The 18,719-nt window shown below is 40.6% G+C and overlaps 1 protein-coding gene across 4 annotated transcripts in view; it reads right to left on the reverse strand.

The window, feature by feature from the left end:
* The window catches only part of MSRA (methionine sulfoxide reductase A), a 323,213-nt gene extending 306,418 nt beyond the window's left edge, over positions 1-16,795 (reverse strand). For 2 of the 4 annotated variants that reach the window (XM_081135848.1, XM_081135846.1), the window contains exon 1: positions 10,658-11,977. In XM_081135848.1, coding sequence (XP_080991974.1) covers positions 10,658-10,799 — 142 coding nt within the window. In that variant the 5' untranslated portion in view covers positions 10,800-11,977. Of the gene's footprint in view, positions 1-10,657; positions 11,978-15,982 lie in introns of those variants that run through there. The other 2 variants (XM_081135847.1, XM_081135849.1) reach the window with 2 other exon arrangements.
* Positions 16,796-18,719: the final 1,924 nt, after the last annotated feature.

Below are 18,719 nucleotides of genomic sequence, written 5' to 3' on the forward strand. Positions count from 1 at the left end.
GGGAGGGAGATGGAGAACTTGGTTTTTGTGTCAAGAATCCAAGGAAATAGGAACAATGAAAATGAAACTGCAGGAAGGGCAGGAAGGCACTTAGATCTCAAAAGCAAACAGTGAGAACCTGAATGCAGCCAGGACTCTCCACCACCTCTGCCTCCTTGAGGACTCTCCACCACCTTCCTCCTCTCCTAGTGAAAACAGACCTTCTCCATAGAAGAAGCAACTCCAGAGCAACTAGGGGTCCTGTCAGCTCCAGGACTGTTTGTTTACAGCTCCTGGCTCTAGAGAAGAGGCACCAAGCCCTGGGAGGGACATTCGACCCAAAAGGGTCAGATCCCACCCCAAGTAATTTGCAGAGCCGGGAGCAGTCACAGTAGAAAGTCTGGCTCTTGCAGGAGCCCTGTGAAGGGGTGCCAGAGGGCCAGTCCCCAGGGAGCATGCAGCACCCACCCACCTCTATCACACAAGTAGGGGAAGGGGGGTGTAAGCGGATGCCTACACAGACTGTCCACACACACAGTCTCTCATATTGCAGCTTCCACTCTTGTCTCCAACATGGCTTATTGCATTTGATATTAAGTTGGCTAAGAAAAGGAAGAAAGGAAGGAGGAGGAGGAGGGGAGGGAGGGGGGAGGGGAGGGGAGGGAGGGACAAGAGGTAGGGAAGAAACAAAAAGGAAGTTTCAAAACTGCAGAGACATCTTTATTCCACTCACCTCACCCCCTCAAAAAAAACAGTTATGACATACTTATTGGGAAACAGTAACTAATTTTTCCCATGTTGACTTTGTAAATCAAAAAACTATTTTGTGCATTTAATTTCCTATGCTGCAGTTCTTGACAAAAACTGGTTGGGCTTATATCCTAAAACCTTCAAAGAATTAAACATAAAAGTGAAAAAATTTAGGCAGCACACAGCAGTAAGCTGTCCCCTAAATGTCCCCACTGGACACATACTGCAAAAGAAACATTCTGCGCATCTGCCAGGAGCCGGGTGTCATGCTAGGCTTAATCTCCATTATCTCATCTGTTCCCAGAAACATCCATCTGAGGCGGGTGCCACTGTTTCCGTTTTACAAATGAGAAAACCCAGGCAAATCTGTTCAAGGTCACGCAGCTGGTAAGCATACCAAGTGAAGTTCAGAGTCACTGTCCGGACATGAAAGCCTGTGCTTTCCGCCAAACCAACTTGTCTCTCACTAGAGAATACAATTCTGAATGCTGCCTATTTATATTGAGGTGGCAAACACCTACCTATGGTCATGAAAGGTCCTGTAGAGAGAGATAATAAATGGGCATTCATTTCCCAGCATCATACACCACAGCATAAATGAGTTTCCATATCTTGTTATTAAGTCAAGAGAGGAAAGTGGTACCCTCGGGAGAAAAATATGAATGATACTAAAGGAATGCAGCAAGCTCAATAAATCCGGAGACTAATATGCTATGTGATCTCTGCAGTAGTTATGCTGGTACTGATAACCTTACAAAAGTTCTTGGTGGAACTTGTTAAATCATAAAATCATCTCTTGATTCTAGAACATAAAACAATGTCTTTTTTATACAAACACAACCTTGGGGAAACTACAGATAACTGCGGATCTTTTTAAGATATTTTCTTCTGTCACACTGGGAACCATTTCCTTCACTCACCGACATTTTTACATATTTGTAGAAAGACTTCCATAAATATTAAACACAAATCGTAATACAGCAGCTAAGAGCTCAGATCTCCTCTAATAACTATGTATTTGGAAAGTCAGCCATTGGATTCACACAAGCAGTCATAATCAAATTTCTAAAAACGGATAGTTTGTGCTGGAATGTAAGTTAAAAACAGAGCATCCATTTATTGAGATTCATTAATATTAATACCTATTGACCTGCGCCATACTAAAAGCATTTTATTGAGCAGACAACTTCCAAACATAATATTACACAGTATAAGCTCAATATTCTTTCATTCATTTAACTAATAATTATTGTATAACGTAAATGTGCATAGGCATGGAGGGGTACAAATAAGTAAATAAACCCTCACTAAACTTAAAATGCAGTTATAGAGAAAATATATATATACTAAAGTTAAATCACTATTATAAATTTAAATAATAAGACAACAATACAGATGTCTTCAAATGATATGCTTGCATGCCAAATGAGTAGTAAAAAAAAATGCTACAGGTTTATAAGAGAGGAAGGTCAAAATGGGTTGGAGAGTAAAAGAAAACATCACTGAGAGAGGAGGGGTAACTGAGTAAAAGGAAGCTTGGTAATGAGAAGAAAAGGAGGTTTTATCAGTAAAGGCATGTTCTAAAGAGAGTAGATCAAGCAAGCAGAGCAAGACGTATATGTAGAGATGCAGGACATAGTATCTTCACCTATTAATCAATAAGCACAAAGCCACAATGGTCTACCTTTCAGTGTTCAAAGGCACATATTTACTTATTTCCTAACTTAAGGACTCAGTCCATGATTTATCTAGCTCCTCATTTTCAGCCGAAGCAACAAACTTGTCGAAGCTAATCTTTAAAACTCCCTTAGAAAAACAAAATATAATAAATAACTACAGTGTAAAGAATCATTGAGTTTAGACTGCAACACTCCGCTGGACCCCTGAGAGATTACTGAAGTCATGTAGCTTAACATCACTCTGAAACACAGCAATGCAGACGACAGTAAGAGTCAGAGAATCAGGGCAGGAAAGAAGGTTCAGGCCTTAAAGTAAATGCAAGGCAAGTAATTTGTTCAGGTTGTTGGTCAAGGCGAGGAGTTAACAGTAATTATAAGGCTAAGAACTACCCCAAATAGTAGACAGACAGAAATGCAGACAGGTCAGAGTAGGAAGGGCCTTTGGAAGTGAGCCAGGTCTCCACACATCCATACTCTGCTTTCTTTGGAGGTAGGCACCAGCCGACAACACAGGGCTTAGGCCTTGGTCAGGTGGAGATGCACATGTGCGGTGATTAAGAGCGTGCAACCATCTTATGATGTCAAGAGATGGGGGAACTCTGACCAAAAACAAAAGAAAAAAAAGGCAAGCTAAAAGAAAGACTTTGGAACTTGCTGTTCCAAAGCCAGTGTATACATAAAGTGAAGCCTAGGCTTCAGCTCCTTAATGAATCTCCTTATTCGGAAAAAGATAATTGTGGATTTTAATGAACCAAAATAAAATCCCTTGGTTCATATCTTGTCCCTGGAGATACATATTTAAATTTATGTAGCTTATTGCTTAAATCGGGTGTGTGCTTCCCAAAAACTACTGCAGCAACATACATCTTATTCATCCAACATCTAATTTTCACCAGAAAATAATTATTCTCTTTTATCCCACTCATCAAAATAAGCCCACAGAGCTTCGTAGTATAAGCATAAGAAAAGAAAACGTTTTTAATTTCTTAAACTAAAAGTTATCTGCAAAGGGCTCCTCCAAGCTCTTACATTCGGAGGCGCCGGGTGCAGTTTCTACTCTCGGAGGTGCGTGGTTCCCCAGCAACCGGCCCGTGCTGTCGGGGAGAGGCCCTGCCTGGCTGGGCTGGGACCAGCCCGCTGCGGTCCTGGGGCGGGGAGCAGGAGCTCTGGGCGGCGCCGCCTCACGCCAGCGCTCACATCTCCGCGTGCAAGGAATGCTAAGTGGTCAGCTAGCAACTCCAGGGGCCAGCAGGAGTGGCTGCGGAGGGCTTGCTGCTAGCTGACGTAACTCGTTATGAACTGGTTTTTGAGACAAGGAAATGAAGGTTTTCAGCAATGCAGTGTTTGTCGGGGGCTCTGTTTGACAGCTGGCTACTCCGTTCGGCAAACTCTAGCACGGTTTTCTTTTTATCTGCTAACCACAGCACATTCAGGATTTTTTACTTGAGGTTTCATTTTCTCCAGCTGTAAAGCTATGAATTCCCTCACAGTATTTCATTTTCATGACTCTTGCCTTTTGGGTAAGATCTGTTAAAATATCAAATTTTTTTCAGTGGGCCAAAGAATCATTTTTGGCCTCAAGTGAACGATGCTTTTTAGTTTTTCATATTTTAGCAAACTGTAAGTTACCTAACTGTAAACTACAAATTTAAAAAAAAAATCAAAAAGTAAAATATGAAAAAGTTACAGAGGAAAATTCAGCACTAATGTTACTACCTCACCATGGCAACATCTACAAAAGAATTTATTTTATATACATGCTCTAGGAAGACATTCAATGTCTCTAAATTTTATTCCTTTTTTAAAAAACGTATTGATAATATATTCATCGAAACATATTGTAACTCTGCATTTCTTCCCGTTTCACTATTACCAGTCTTTGCTGTATTGTAATGTAAATTTAATATACTTACTCAACAAGCTGGTGGATCAGAAATATGCCATACTGAGAAACACTGCAGACATGCTCTCATGAAATGATACAAAAGTCCTACCAAAATACAGGGAATCATGTCCTTCTTCATGAAGGGCAATAACTTTATTCAACCTTCCATTAGGGACCCAGTTTACTGGAGAGGCCCCAGTTGACCCAGATGATACGGTAATCTCTGGTCAAGATAAAACCAAGCATTTGGCACTGTTAAACACACATACACCAGTCCCAAAATGGAGTAGCCTAAGCCAATCCCCACATCACCAAACCAAGACTTAATTCAGGTACAGTTTTGGCTCGCCCAGAAGTGAAATCTTAAATCAGTCAATCTGGAATTACCTGATCAGCAATAGTTAGGTAATCTGCCTGACAGGTCCCTACTATGCCTTAGAGGAAAGTAACTTATGGTAACCAACCCGCTTTTTTTCCTAGTATAACTTCCTCATTCTCATTCCCTTCTGCTTATAAAAGTCTTTCATTTTGTACAGCTCCTCAGAGTGCCTTTCTATCTGCTAGACTGAATGCTGCCTGATTCTAATAAATTTTTGCTCTAATAAGATCTTAAATTTTTAATATGCCTCAGTTTATCTTTTAACAGCATCATGAGTCAAAGTAGTCAAGTATCTCACCAAATGGGAAGAACATTATGATAGGACATCCAGGAGGACGTTACCAGAAGATCAAGCCACTTAGCCATTGTAATCCAAAAACCCTGGCCATGCCAGCTGGGCACCGTAACTTAGCTAGGAGTTTAGGAAACACAAAGGAGGAAAACAGCAATCACTGAGCCCCAAATATATTAAAGCAACTCAACCTTCACCTCCCTAAGGAGACACATTGGGATGAAGTATAAAACAAGGCCCCAAAGCCCTAGCTCCACCTCCAACTCCAGAGAACAATCTAAGCTGAAACAGTCCCTAAAGACAGCATGGAAGGGGAAGAGCTCAGTTTAGCCCTGAAAGGCCCAGGAAGATTTAAATGGGCTGTGAGGAAGAAAGCAAACATCCTGGAAGGAAGGAACTAAGAGCAGGAGTCAGCCTCAGGGGTGGAAGCAGAGATCTGGAACACTGAGACGGCAGCATGTTGCAGAAGTTTCTAGATCCAAGACGAACAGTGCATCACACAGATCACAAAGAGTTACCACTATTTTCTAAGCAGAGACAGAATGAAATCTGAGGTTTAAACAGATGTCTGAGAGTGGTGCTCACAACAGACTGGGGAAAATGAAGACAAGAGACCAAGGAAAGTGTGATGAATTTTATGTATGAACCTGACTGGGCTAAGGGATGTCCAGGTAATACATTATTTCTGGGTATGTCTGTGAAGGTGTTTGTGGAAGGGATTAGCATTTGAATTGGAAACACTAAGAGACCTTATCTAATCTGATAACATTAGAACAAAAAGGCACATGAAGGGTGAATTTACTCTCTCAGTGTCTAGGACATCCATCTTCTCCTGCCCTCAGGCACTCCTGCGTCTCAGGCCTTGGGACTCAGACTGGGACTTGTATTATTGGCTACCCCAGTTCTCAGGCCTTCAAGGTGGCACAGGAATCACACCACCAGCTTTCCTGGGCCTCCAGCTTGCAGATGGCTGATCTAGGACTTCTCAGCCTCCAATGCCATATGGGCCAATCCCTCACAATAAATCTCTTTCTATATATCTACATATATCCTATTGGTTCTGTTCCTCTGGAGAATCCTGACTAATATAGAAGGCAAAATACAATCAAGACTACTGGAGAAAGGACATATTAAATACAGAGGCAAGGATCACAGATGAATGCAGGTAAGGGTTAGGGGAACTCGGGAGCATAGCAGTGCCACTAGCAGAAACACAGAAATTAAAATATGTATCTAACATTCTGAAGAAAAAATAGTAAGTTTGGTCTTGGAACTGAGTTTGGGGTTACAGTAGGACATACACAACCTATAAATATTTCCAAATAGATATAGATTTCAGGAGCCACCCACAGAAAGGAGTGGAAGGGAAGAAGCTAGCCAGCCATGAGAAGAAGGGTAGAGAGAGTAAAGCAATAAAATAAGGACAAAGAAGCAGAGAATGCCAGCCGATATCAATTCTACTCCTCTGAAGGTAAGGTCATTGTCAGACACTCCCAACCTCTTACCGTCTCTTGGCTTAAAATTTGGTAAGGAGATAGAGACAAGTTAAAATGATTGAACTGTTATATGATGACAAAGCCATGGCCCACTAGAAATCCGGTGTAACTAAAGCTCTGGGCAGCATGGCAGAAACTCAGCTCTGTTTAGCTGAGCCTGGGCTGGTGCTCTGAGCTGCAGGAAGGAAAGGAAGTGGCAGGTAAAGAGACTGCCATCACCTAACAGGGTAGACTGACACTCCATTCTTCAAATATGGCCCACTCCTTATCACATACATTTCCATTTGGCTGCAGAAATTATTTCCAGCTAATAAAGTTTTCTGGTATGATAGGAAAAACCAATACCATGGAGACCAGCAAACAATGGCAATCCCAAGGGCCCAAACCCCTACCCTTCCTGTCTTCTTCAATCCACTGTTCTCTCTTACTCATTCAGACATTTATTGCCCATCTAGTGTGTGCGGTAATAGATAATATGTGCATGTCTATTATATATGATGCTCTTCAGAGGGGACCACCTCTCAAAAAGCTCACAACAGAGTGTACTGAAGTCATTCAACAAATATTTATGGTCAGCCTACCGTGTTCCAGTCACAAAGCATAAAACAATACCTGCCCTCAAGTAATTAGTAGTCGAGTGCTACATTTCCACAGAACATTAGAGGGTGTGATGCTCTCTGACAAACTGGGAATTTATGATGGAAGAAGGATGAAATAATAGGATATAGAAGATCCACAACTTTCACTCATCACACATTGACACTTCGAAACCATTTTTTGCAGATTCAGTCCTTTGTACATCACCAGTTCAATGATTTTGGCTGGCACAGGATGGCAGGGCATGGGAAGGGGCATGGCCATCTGCCAAGGCAGCACTGGGACCTTTAAAGGGGCTGAACCAAGCTCAACAAAGAGGCTTCCACTCTGGTCCTTGCTGAGGGCCTCAAGGATACTAACCCTCCTGTGGCTCATGACACAGGCTGTCTCCTTACTCAGCCAGCCTCCCATTCCTCTCCTCCCTCCCCAACCTGAGGCAGGTTTGCAATGTGACCCCTGAACTAAGGATAGCAGGCCAAGGTCCTACATGGATTGTGCTGAGCATAACACTCTTTCCCAACCACTGTTGCAGATTCCTAAGAAGTCCCTGCTCAGATATTTAAAGACGAGCACCTTCCAGTCATTCATTCTGGCCAGGAGAAAAGTTTACCACTGGTCATAAGAGTGAGTGAGAAGAAAGTCTGAAATCAGCACAAATCCATCACCAATGGCACAAAAACAACTAGGAGTACGTATCCCATGGACTAAAGGTCATCTACGTTAGCGTCTCTGTGTTACATTGGTCACACAATGGTCACACAGAAAGATAGCCAGTTTTGGTCTTTGTTCTCAGGCATTAACCATGTGCTGCCTGATATCCACAAACCCTAATTGAGTGCCTGATGTAGGCAGAACCCTTTGTGAAGTGTTACAGAATAGAGGGTAAAATAAGTATCAAACAAAGCCCAGTCCCCCCCTTCAAGGAATGAAACATGGCGCCTCTGGTCAGCCATCTTTCTGGGGAGCTCACCCCCTATGACGAGGTAAGGCATGGATTTAATAACCTGGGTAGCAACAAAACATCTAAGTAACAGTGAAAGACCCAACAGAAGAATTCATAAGACAGTGCATAATTATTTGTCCAGTGGAAAAGAAAGGGATCACTTAGGTCAGAGAGAAAAGGGATGGGTTTATTGGAGAAATGGAATTCAAACAGGGCAAGTTTTGAGGAAGGATATATGGAAAATACAATATTTTACCTAAGCAGGCATTTAATAATCATTTATTGAATGATTAAATGAAAAGATTGGAGTATTGGAGTAGAATCACGTGAGCAATTCCAGAAGCAAAACACTGAAACAAATGTGAGCCTAAAGATGGGGTTCTGTAGGGGCACAGTGGGGGAAAAGGCTGGGAAGTAAGGATTAGATTGTGGGAGGTATGGAATACCCTTTTTCCAGGGACTTCAGGGAAACACTGAGGCTTCTAAAACACAGAGTAAAATAAAGAGCTTTAGATAGGATGCAAACAAGAAGAATAATACTTCTGTGTTCTGCAATTTAGAAATTAATCACACATTGGGGAAATTTTTTCTAAAAGGAAAATTGTTTTCTATCATTTTCTTTTAAAAGTCTATGTACATCACTGAAAATAAAAGAAATACACATAATGCCTTCCACATAATAGAGGAAGGAATTTGTCCCCAAAGATCTTTTCTTTGTATAAATGATGCCACTACAATTGCTGCTTCAATAAAAATGAATATTTATGAAATGTAAAATGACTTGGATTAACTTATTCCAATTTCACCCTCTAAATTTAGATTTTTAAATCATGCCAAAATGTAGATTTTGATTACAAAAGCAAATTGAGGAAGAAAAAAATCTACTTGACAAGAAAAAGAGCAAAATTTTTTTAAAAAATGAACTTGAAATAGAGCTGACAAAAGATGATCGAAGGGTGGTCAATTTGACTAAAAACAACAGAAAGAGATCATCTTCAAAGTGGAGTTATTTAATTCAATAAAGCAGTCACATTACAAGAATCATGTTATTTAAAAAAAGAAGTAAAAAGTCTCCCATCCACCCTGGGATGGCTGCATAGCTCTCTGGCAGGCTATTAGTTTCTTTGCCATCCTTTCAAAGTTTCTTTGTGCATACATATAATTCTTTTCCTCCCTGTTCACACAAAAGCTAGCATGCTATATAACACTTTTCTGACCTTGCTTTTTTCACTTAACACTATATCTTGGCAATCTCTCCATACCCATTCATATAGATCTTTCCATGCTCTTTCTTACAGCCGCATATTCCATTGTGAAGACGAACCATAATTTATTTAACTAGCCCCTACTGATGGGCATTTGGGTTGTTTCCAATCTTTGGCTATTGCAAACAATGCTGCAGTGAATAACCTGGTACAGTCATCATTTGGCATGTGTGCAAGTCTATCTGTAGGATAAATTTGCAGAAATTGCATTCCTGGGTCAAAAGGTATATGCAATTAAATTTTTGATAGATACTGCCAAATTGCCTTCCCTAAGAGTTGAGCCAATTTCCACTCTAGCCAGCACTGTAAGAGAGTGCCTTTTTCCTTAAGGCAACAGAGTGTATCATCAAAGTTCTGGATTTTTGCCAGTCTGAAAAATGAAAAATGGTATTTGCATTCTCCTCATTATGAGTGAAGTAGGCCATCTTTTTATATGTTTAAGAGCCAACTGTACTTCCTCTTCTGGAAACTGTTCATAACCTTTGCCTATTTTTTTAATGGATGATGGTGTTTTCTTATTAATTTCTAGGAGCTTCTTATATATTTGGAAGACTGGCCCTTAACCTATGATATGAGTTTCAAATATATACCCCAGTTTGTCTTTTGAATTTGCTTATGATAATTTTGCCGCAGAAGATTCTTATTTCAATGTGATCTAATTGATCAATCTTTTAAGTGTTCTGATTTTCAAGTCATGGTTAGAAAGGCTTTCCTCACACCAAGATTATGAAGGAATTCTCCCTTTCTCATACTTAAATTGTTTCAGTTTTTACACTTAAGTATAAAAACAGCATAGTAGTTAACTTTCCAAACACTAAAGCCAAACTGCCAACATTCATATCCCAGATCCACCACTTATGAGCTATATGACCTTGGAAAAGTCACCGAACCTCAATGGCTCTCAGTTTCCACATCTATAAATGAAGAATAATAGTTACTACCTCAATGGGTTATTGTGAAGATTAAATGTATTAGTAAACATAATTACTACAGTGCCTGGTATATAGTAAGCATGAGCTATTATCATCATATATCTTTTGGAACTTGTCCTGTTTTAAGACGGAAAGTACAAATCCAACTTTTTTCCCCATATGGCTACCTAGTTGTCCCAAAACTGTTTACTAAATATTCCATCTTTTCCTCACTGATTTGAGACATCACCTTTATCATGTACTACATTTCCATATATATTCAGGAATTTCTGATCTTTCTATTCTGCTCCATTGACCTGGCCATTCATGGACTAGTACCACTGTTTGGTAGGGCTAGCTGTCCCTCTTTGCTCCTCTTTTACAGTTACCATAACTATTCCTGATTCTTTTTCCATATGAATTTTTTAATTAGTATATCCAGTTCTAGAACAAAATAAAAATATCATTGAAACCACATTACCTTTATAAATTAACTTAGGGAGAACTGACATATGTTTCCTGTTCAGTCTTCTATCCAAGAACCTGGTATTTCTTGCCATTTGTTTTTCTTCTTTTGCATCTTTCAGTCGTGTTTTAAAGTTTTCTTCACATTGGTCCTGCATATTTCTTGCCAAGTTTACTCCCAAATTTTAACTCTTTTGGTTGCAATTATAAATGGAGTGCTTTCTTCCATTATATCTCCTAACAAGTTATTTATATAGAGTAAAGCTGTTGGTTTCTGTCTCATAAGGATATACTGATACCTTACTAAATTCTCTTGGATTTTCCAAATATGTAATCCTATCATCCGCAAATGGTGTTAACTTTACCTTCTCTTTTCCAATCTTTACATCTCTAATTGTCTTCTCTTGTCTGACTGCATTGGCTAACACCTACAAAATATGTTAAATAATAACCAATTACCCGAAGAAGGCCTGGTCACACTTTAATCATGCTTTAGGCAGTCTTGAAAAAATTACACATTAAAAAAGTTTGAAGGTTTGATTCTTAACTTCTTGCAAAGTAGAAATCTACCAGGCCACAGTTTATAAAAGGATGGACATTTTCTTAAGAACATTAAAAAGGCAAGATTAAAGTTTAGATGATAACTCTTAACAACAAAAGTATTTAGTAATAGTGCACACCTGCTACTAGGCTGAGCAAGAGTGGACCACCTCCATATTCTTGATTGGGGCTCTAGTAGGAATTTCTAATGTTTCTCCATTAAGCACCATGTTGGCCTTTGGGCTGAAACAGATACATTTTATCACGTTAAGGAAGTAGCTATCTCTGAGTGTTGTTATAAAAAATGGTAGTTAAACTTGGTTAAACTATTTTTCAGCATCTAGGGAGATAGTTACATCTTTTTTGTTTGTTTGATCAGTTAAATGATGAATAATATTAATAGATTTCCTAACAGATTTCCCAATATTAATCTCCTTGCATTCTGAGATTAAACCCCATTGCTAGACCCTGTTTATTCATATTTATTTTGCAGTTTTGCATCAATATTCATACATACAACAGTTCTGTCACTTTATTTTTGTGCAATCTTTATCAATTTTGGTTTCAATGTTATACTTGCTTCTTAAAAACAATTTGACAATTCTTTCAGTTTAAACAATATTAAAATTATCTGCTCTTTAAATATTTAGTAAAAGTCCCTTATAAAACTATCTGGACATAATGCTTTGGGAGGAAGCAACTCCTTGACAACTTTATTTTTTTTAGAAAAATCTATCTGTTTAGATTTTCTACCTCTTCCTGGGGTCAGTGTGGGCCAATTATATTTTCCTAAAAATTATCTATTTCCATCCAAGTTTTCAAACTGATTTTCAAAGAGTTAAGCAAATAGTCTTTAATGATACTTAAAATTTTCTATTTCCATTATTTCCCCTCAGTTCCTATCTTGTGTATTTGTACTTTCTTCCCTTTTTCCTTTATTAGTCTAGCTAATAGTTTATAAATTTTATTGTTGCAGTTTAATTATTTTTCAAAGAGCCACCTTTTATATTACTTATATTGCTCTACCGTTTTTCCATTTATGTTTAAAGTTCTTAAACAAGTATACTTTTAGCAGGTGTACTACATCTGTTCCTCACCCCAAAAGGGCATCACAGCAATAAATGCAGTGAACACTATCTAAGAACCTAAAGGCAAGAAAGAGATTAAATAGGAGCTGTCAATGTTATCCTGAATATCTCCAAATCCCAAATACCTGACCAAAAAACCAGATTAGCAATGTTTCCAGTATTAAAAAAAAAAAAAAAAAAGGGGGCCACATAAATAAAAGCTGGGCCCAGCAGTTGAGCATCCACCTATTATCCGGGAGATTGCAGTTCGATTCCCAATCAGGGCACATGCCAGGGTTGCAGGCTCCATCCCCAGTAGGGGTTGTGCAGGAGGCAGCCGATCAATGACTCTCTCATCATTGATGTTTCTCTCTCTCTCTCCCCCTCTCCCTTCCTCTCTCTGAAATCAATAAATATATATATATATTTATAAATAAATAAATAAATAAATAAATAAATAAATAAAAGCTGGGCTTTTATCATAATTCATTGAAAATAAGATCAGTTTTAACTATAATAAACTTACATTTCAATAATGTAAGAGGTACTCTGGGGTTTTAATTATAAGCCTTCCACCTCCTGCCTATCTTTAGCAATTTAGTTCAACAAGCATGACTCCCCCCTTTTCCCCAGTCCCAAAGTTCTCTCAGTACCGCTTTATAGCCAGGCACTAAAACAGAGCAAAACCACCTCCACATATAAAACCAAAGTGCTGTGTGCCCTGCCGGCCAGCCAGTGCTGTCCAGAACCTGCCACTAACCTGAACAGAATGTGCTTCAGTTGAGGCAGTATAGTCCAAGTTTAGTTTTAACCAATCACCCAAAATAGGCCTATTCATGTTTTGGTCCATTTAAGATAGACTGGGAGAAAGTAATTATTAAAGAAGCTTAAAAGATTGAATCTTACCCTCTTGCAAAGTAAAAATCTGCTGAGCCACAGTTTACAAAAGGGTGTAAGTTTTCTTAGGCATACCAAAAAAGATAGGATTAAAGCTTAGATGATAACCCTTTGCACCAAAAGTATTTGGTAATAGTGCACACCTCATAGTAGGCTGAGACAAAGACATGAAAAAGACAGGCCTTGTCTTCTAAAATAAAAAGGTGATGCTTTTGTCACAGAACTTTTCAGAAAGTAGAGTATAAATAACAGACATACACAGAGGTAACACAGAGAAGTGAATAGCTGTTAAACAGAATGGAGGCTGGAATTGAGATTAATTTAACTTTTAAAACCACCAAAACCTGACAAAGAGGTAACACTGCCCATTTCTGGGGCCAATTATAACTTTCAGCAACCCATCAAGGCATGAGTAGTACCAGGAGTAGAGACAAGATAGGCCACAATGTGTAGGTATTGCCCTAGCTGGTTTGGCTCAGTGGTTAGAGTGCTGGCCTGTGGACTATAAGGGTTTGATGCTGGTACCTCAGTTGCAGGTTCAATCCCTGCTCCTCCACAGAAGCAACCAATCAATGTGTCTCTTTCAAATGAATGTTTCTATATGAAGATTAAAAAAAAAAAGTAAAATGTAAGTATTGGGGGGTGGTGTTACAACAGCTGAACAATAAGGACATATGCATTTTAGGCGCTACACCAGAAAAAGCAGTTTACGGGTCCAGATACAGAGAGATGTACACATGGCTATATGAAAAGAAAGAAGAGCCTGGAATAGAACCAGGTCCTGAGGTTTTGCCTAGTTAATGTGGATATGAAAAAGAAATCTTCGGCTGGTTTCTACCATATTGGTCAATCTTTTACCAAAAGTGTAATTTATATACTGGGAAATAGATTGGGAAGACTTTGGTTAAAAAAAAAAAACAGAACTAAATTTTGGTCAGTCTTGATCCTGAACCAATTTGGAAATCTGATTAAGAGTTTTGGGGTTGTTTTTTTTGTCTAGGAGAGCATATCAAAAACACTGCAGATGTAAAAAGGAGGTTCAGTACCAGCTGGGGAAGTTCGGCATTGAGAAAGCATTGCCTTTAAATATCTATTTATGAATCCTGGTTTGCAAATTTGTGAAGAGAACTTATTTTTAAGATAAGTGAAGTTTAGATAATTGAGTTAAACATAGTTTAGAGATAAAAATAATCTGGATTATTTTTCCCCAAAACTCATTCTCTGAATCTGAGTTAAAAATAAAATAAACTTTTAATCTGTCAATGAGTTGGAGGTGAAGTGATAGCAGGCACAGGAAATAGAACTGCTAATGTAGGTAAATAAAAGAACAGGTCACACAATCACTTTCCAAACTGCCTCAAATCCAAAAACCTCTACCTTTTACAGTCTCATACTGAGTTTTGTATGTGATATGCAGACCCTCACTATGACCTCCTCCTAGAAATACTCAACAATTCTCTAAGGGAAAGAAAAATTGAAGAATTTCTGGGAAGTTTCAAATGCAGAATCTATCTTGACATTGAACTATTTGTAAAAGATTAATCATCACTTAATTCTCCAACAGCTCTAAGGCAGTGGCTTATAGACTATGCAGTGCATTAAATCACCTGGATTGCTTGTTTAAAACACAAATTGATAGGGCTGAGACAGGCCAGTAAGCCAAGGACAAGTGGAATATGGAAACTGAGACAGCTGAACAAACTGGCCCAGCAATCCCTGAACCTGTTCTCAAGGACCCCTTTTCTCTGACTTCCCAGAGAGCTAAGGCAGCCGGGCTCTCCTGTTGCTTCTTCTATGCTAAGCCCTTTCTTGTTTCACTGTCTCCAGCTTTAAAAATGTTCCCTCGTAGTCACCTGGAATCGTTTTGTGAAATTTTTCCTGCACAAGTCAAGGAAAGACCCGCCAAAGGCCCGGTCCCCTTTCCCAAAACAGGGCCACACTTTGACAAACACTGAGCCAAGGTAATCCTACTTAAATTATGGTCCAGGGGTTGGTGGACCTGGGCTGTCTTACAAATCTGCACCAGGTCTGAGAAATGGAGAGTTAAGCTTTTGAAAACTTTAGGTAATTTAACATTACTTGTTATCCAAGTACGTGATCCCTTTTCTAACATTTCACTCTTATTGTATTTTCCAAAAGCACTGGTGTAAGACTGGAAAATTATTTTAAAGCTTGGGAAGCCCAGCCCTAAAACGGACACCTAGGTAGGCCTGATGATACACAAGGGCAGAGCCCGGGGCACAGGGCTAAGGGCAGCTCCTACTAATTGGGGGGAACCGGGCAGTCCTGGAAGATAATGGAAGCCCGTGCGGATAACGCCAGCAACCGGAACACTGCACTCAGCTGCACTTTCAAAACCGCAGTTCCCGTCGTTCTGTATCATGACGTTGCTTCCAGCGACAACACAACACCGCACCATTGCCGCAAGCGGCCGGCGGCGCATCCCAGCAGCCGGTGCAAACGGAACAGGAAAGGATGCCCCGAACCCCGGATCGCGGGCCCGCACACGCGGGTGCAAAGGGCGGACATCGCATCGGCGCTTTTCCCGCCCAAAGTTGGGGCCGCTGGGGAATCTGCATTTTAGGTGTTATGCCAGCACCCCAGATTCCTCCGGAGCGCTTTATGCTTTTGTAGGGAGAAAGGGCTAAACAAAGAAACAGGAGGGTCCTCTCCCCGCCTCCCCCGCCGCGCGCCTCCGCGCCTGCGCAGACCCCAGCCTATTCCCGACCGAGGCCGGTCCCCGCCTTCCGAGCGGCGGGCGGAGGACGCGCCGCCGGGCACGGGCACGCATGCGCTGCGGGGACCACCGCGCCCTCCGAGCGCTCCCGCGTCCTTACCCGCCACGGCGATCGGGTCCTTCCGGCCCGGCAAGGCCTCCTGGGGGCTGACGATCTTGGAAGCGGAGTCTCCCATTCTTGGGACGGGACGAAGGCCGTGGAAGAGCTGGCGAGCCCTCCGGGTGGCCGAAAGCATGAGCGGGGCGCCGGCAGAGCGGCCGCGGCGACCCAGCCGCAGCTTCGGGACCGGCGAGCGCGAGCGGACGGCGGGCGCCGGGCGGTGGGGCCGCTGCGCACGGAGCCGCCGCCGCCCCGGGTCGAGGTTACCAAGGCGCAGGCCTCGCGGGCTCCCGAGGGCGTGTTCTCCCCGAGCGCCCCGGCGGGGACACCTGCGAGCGTTCTGGCTCGGCGTCAGTACAAAGTTCCCGAGCCGAGAACGAGCGGTACCGATGGCAGTGCAAAGTACGTGAAGCGTCAGGGGCCAAAAAAATGCCTCGCCTTTGATTTTTTTTTTTTAAGTTCGATCCCGTTTCACAACCTCCTCAGCGGCTGTTCGCTTTGCCCGATAAGATACAAAACGCTCTATCGTACAGACGAGTAGACTATGCCTATTTCCATTGCAGCCTTTATGATTAATCACCGAAAAGATGACTTCTGTATCCAAAGTGAAACAAAATGAACACTAAGCCCAGTTTTCAAAAAGCTCAAAATGGGGAAATCAGTATAATGACACATATATGTACACACACATATGTATGAATAATACATTGAGAAACCTGTTTTATAGAGGAACAAGGCACGAATGCCGCCACTAACCTAGCTGAAGTGAATGTGATAGTGCTGTTGGATCATTCTTGTTTCTCAAATCATGGGAGATAACATTTGTCCCTGTGACAAACTTTCAACCCCAGATAATAAGGTGGGTGGAGCCAGATGGGTGTCTTGGATGTTCCATATGTGAAATTTAGGGTTTTACACAAACGTTCTGCCAAAATGGGCAGATCATCTCAGACGAGGGGAGGAACTTCAGATTAACACCCGCAGAGGAGAGGGCTTTGACCCAACCCGCCCCCCTACCCCATGGGTTTCTTTATCTCTTTTTAGTGTGGTTTGGACTCTACATAATATAAGGTGGACAGGAGGATTAGCCCTACTATATTGTAGAATGTGGCCAGACATGTAATATTAAACTTAAGTTTTGTAATTTACATTTCCTCTGGGCAATTTGCCTTAGTTTTTACTTTCAATTTGTTTTTTACTATGAGATTATACAAAGTAGGTTCTACAGGCCTTTCCCAAAGACACTCTTAAGTGTCTCTTCTAGGCTGTGACGGCCTGGTTACTGCTAAGCATTTGAAAAACTAAGATCATTCCTCTGTCAAAAGAAGTACTCTGTGGGTTTTTTAATTACTGCCTTTTGATACTTACTGATTTGCTTTTTCTGATTTAGTGGTTGGTTGTATGAAATTAAACATGGTAGAAATACTCAGCAACTAAAAACTGAAGAATTTTTCATGTCAAGAAGTATTTCTATAATGTTAAGTGGAAAAGCAAAACAGAGCTCAAGTATGTACACATGTGCTTTGTAGTATATATAAAAATGCACATGCCTCCACTTGCACACACACTGAAGAAATACTAGAAAAAATTAAAACTATGTTTGCAGTTTTGTTGTTTTTCAAGGTAATGGTCTTCTGATTTTCACTTTCTTTAAACCTCTGTTTAAAATGTTCTAGTTTGCCCGGCAGTCGTGGCTCAGCGGTTGAGCGTCGACCTAGGATCCAGGCAATCTGGGTTCGATTCCCGGTCAGGGCACATGCCTGGGTTGTGGGCTTGATCCCCAGTCAGGGGCGTGCAGGAGGCAGCTGATCAGTGACTCTCTCATCATTAATGTTTCTATCTCTCTTTCCCTCTCCTTTCCTCTCTCTGAAATCAATAAAGATAATGTTAAAAATAAATAAAATGTTCTAGTTTGTAGTGTTCTCAAGTGTTCCAATGGCTGTTATTTTTATTATTATAAAAAATAAACATTTTTAAAGCAGAATACCTTAATTTATTTCAAAGCTTTTTTTTTTCAGAAATCAGAATAGTTTTTTCATTTACCAGAATAGTTGTAGGAAAAGTTACGTTGATTTTTGTGTGTTGAGGAGAGAATTAAATATTTCTGCTTTCAGTGGTACCATTTTCACCACTAGTACTTCCCTGTCTTCAGACTTTCCTAATCCCTTTTGAGCTTCACACTGAGAGGGACTTCTTTTGTCCCCATTGGCTATACACTGATTTTTCATTTTTGTGATTATGCTCTAGTTTTAACAACAAATTCTGTGTTCTTTAGGATGCAGTCTAAGCATCATCTTTGATACAACAAAGACCCAAAATACAGCAGTTTAAACAAAATAGAAGTTCATTTCTCTCTTATGTAACAATCTAGAAATAGGTAGTTCAGCGCTGAGCAGGGCCATGTCTTTTCTTCCATAATATCTCATACTGGATTGGCTCACATTAAGTATTCAGTGATTACATATTTGCTTTAACTGGGCCAAAATCCTAACTTTGATTAGCAAAAGTTCCTTTACCATTTGTTCAGGGCTCTACCTTGCCCCTTGGAAACAGCAATACTTAATACTCTATCCCAAAATAAAGCCTAGGTTTTCGTTGAGATGCAGATTAGGTTGCTTTAACAAAGGTACTATATCTGAAACAAGATAGTTTTGTTTTTTTCATTCATATACTGATCCAGAGGTAGGTGGTCCAGTACTGGTAGGGCAGCACTGCTATTGCCATACATGACTTCCAT

Source organism: Miniopterus schreibersii, assembly GCF_964146895.1.
Source record: "Miniopterus schreibersii genome assembly, chromosome: 4".
Lineage (NCBI taxonomy): Eukaryota > Metazoa > Chordata > Mammalia > Chiroptera > Miniopteridae > Miniopterus > Miniopterus schreibersii.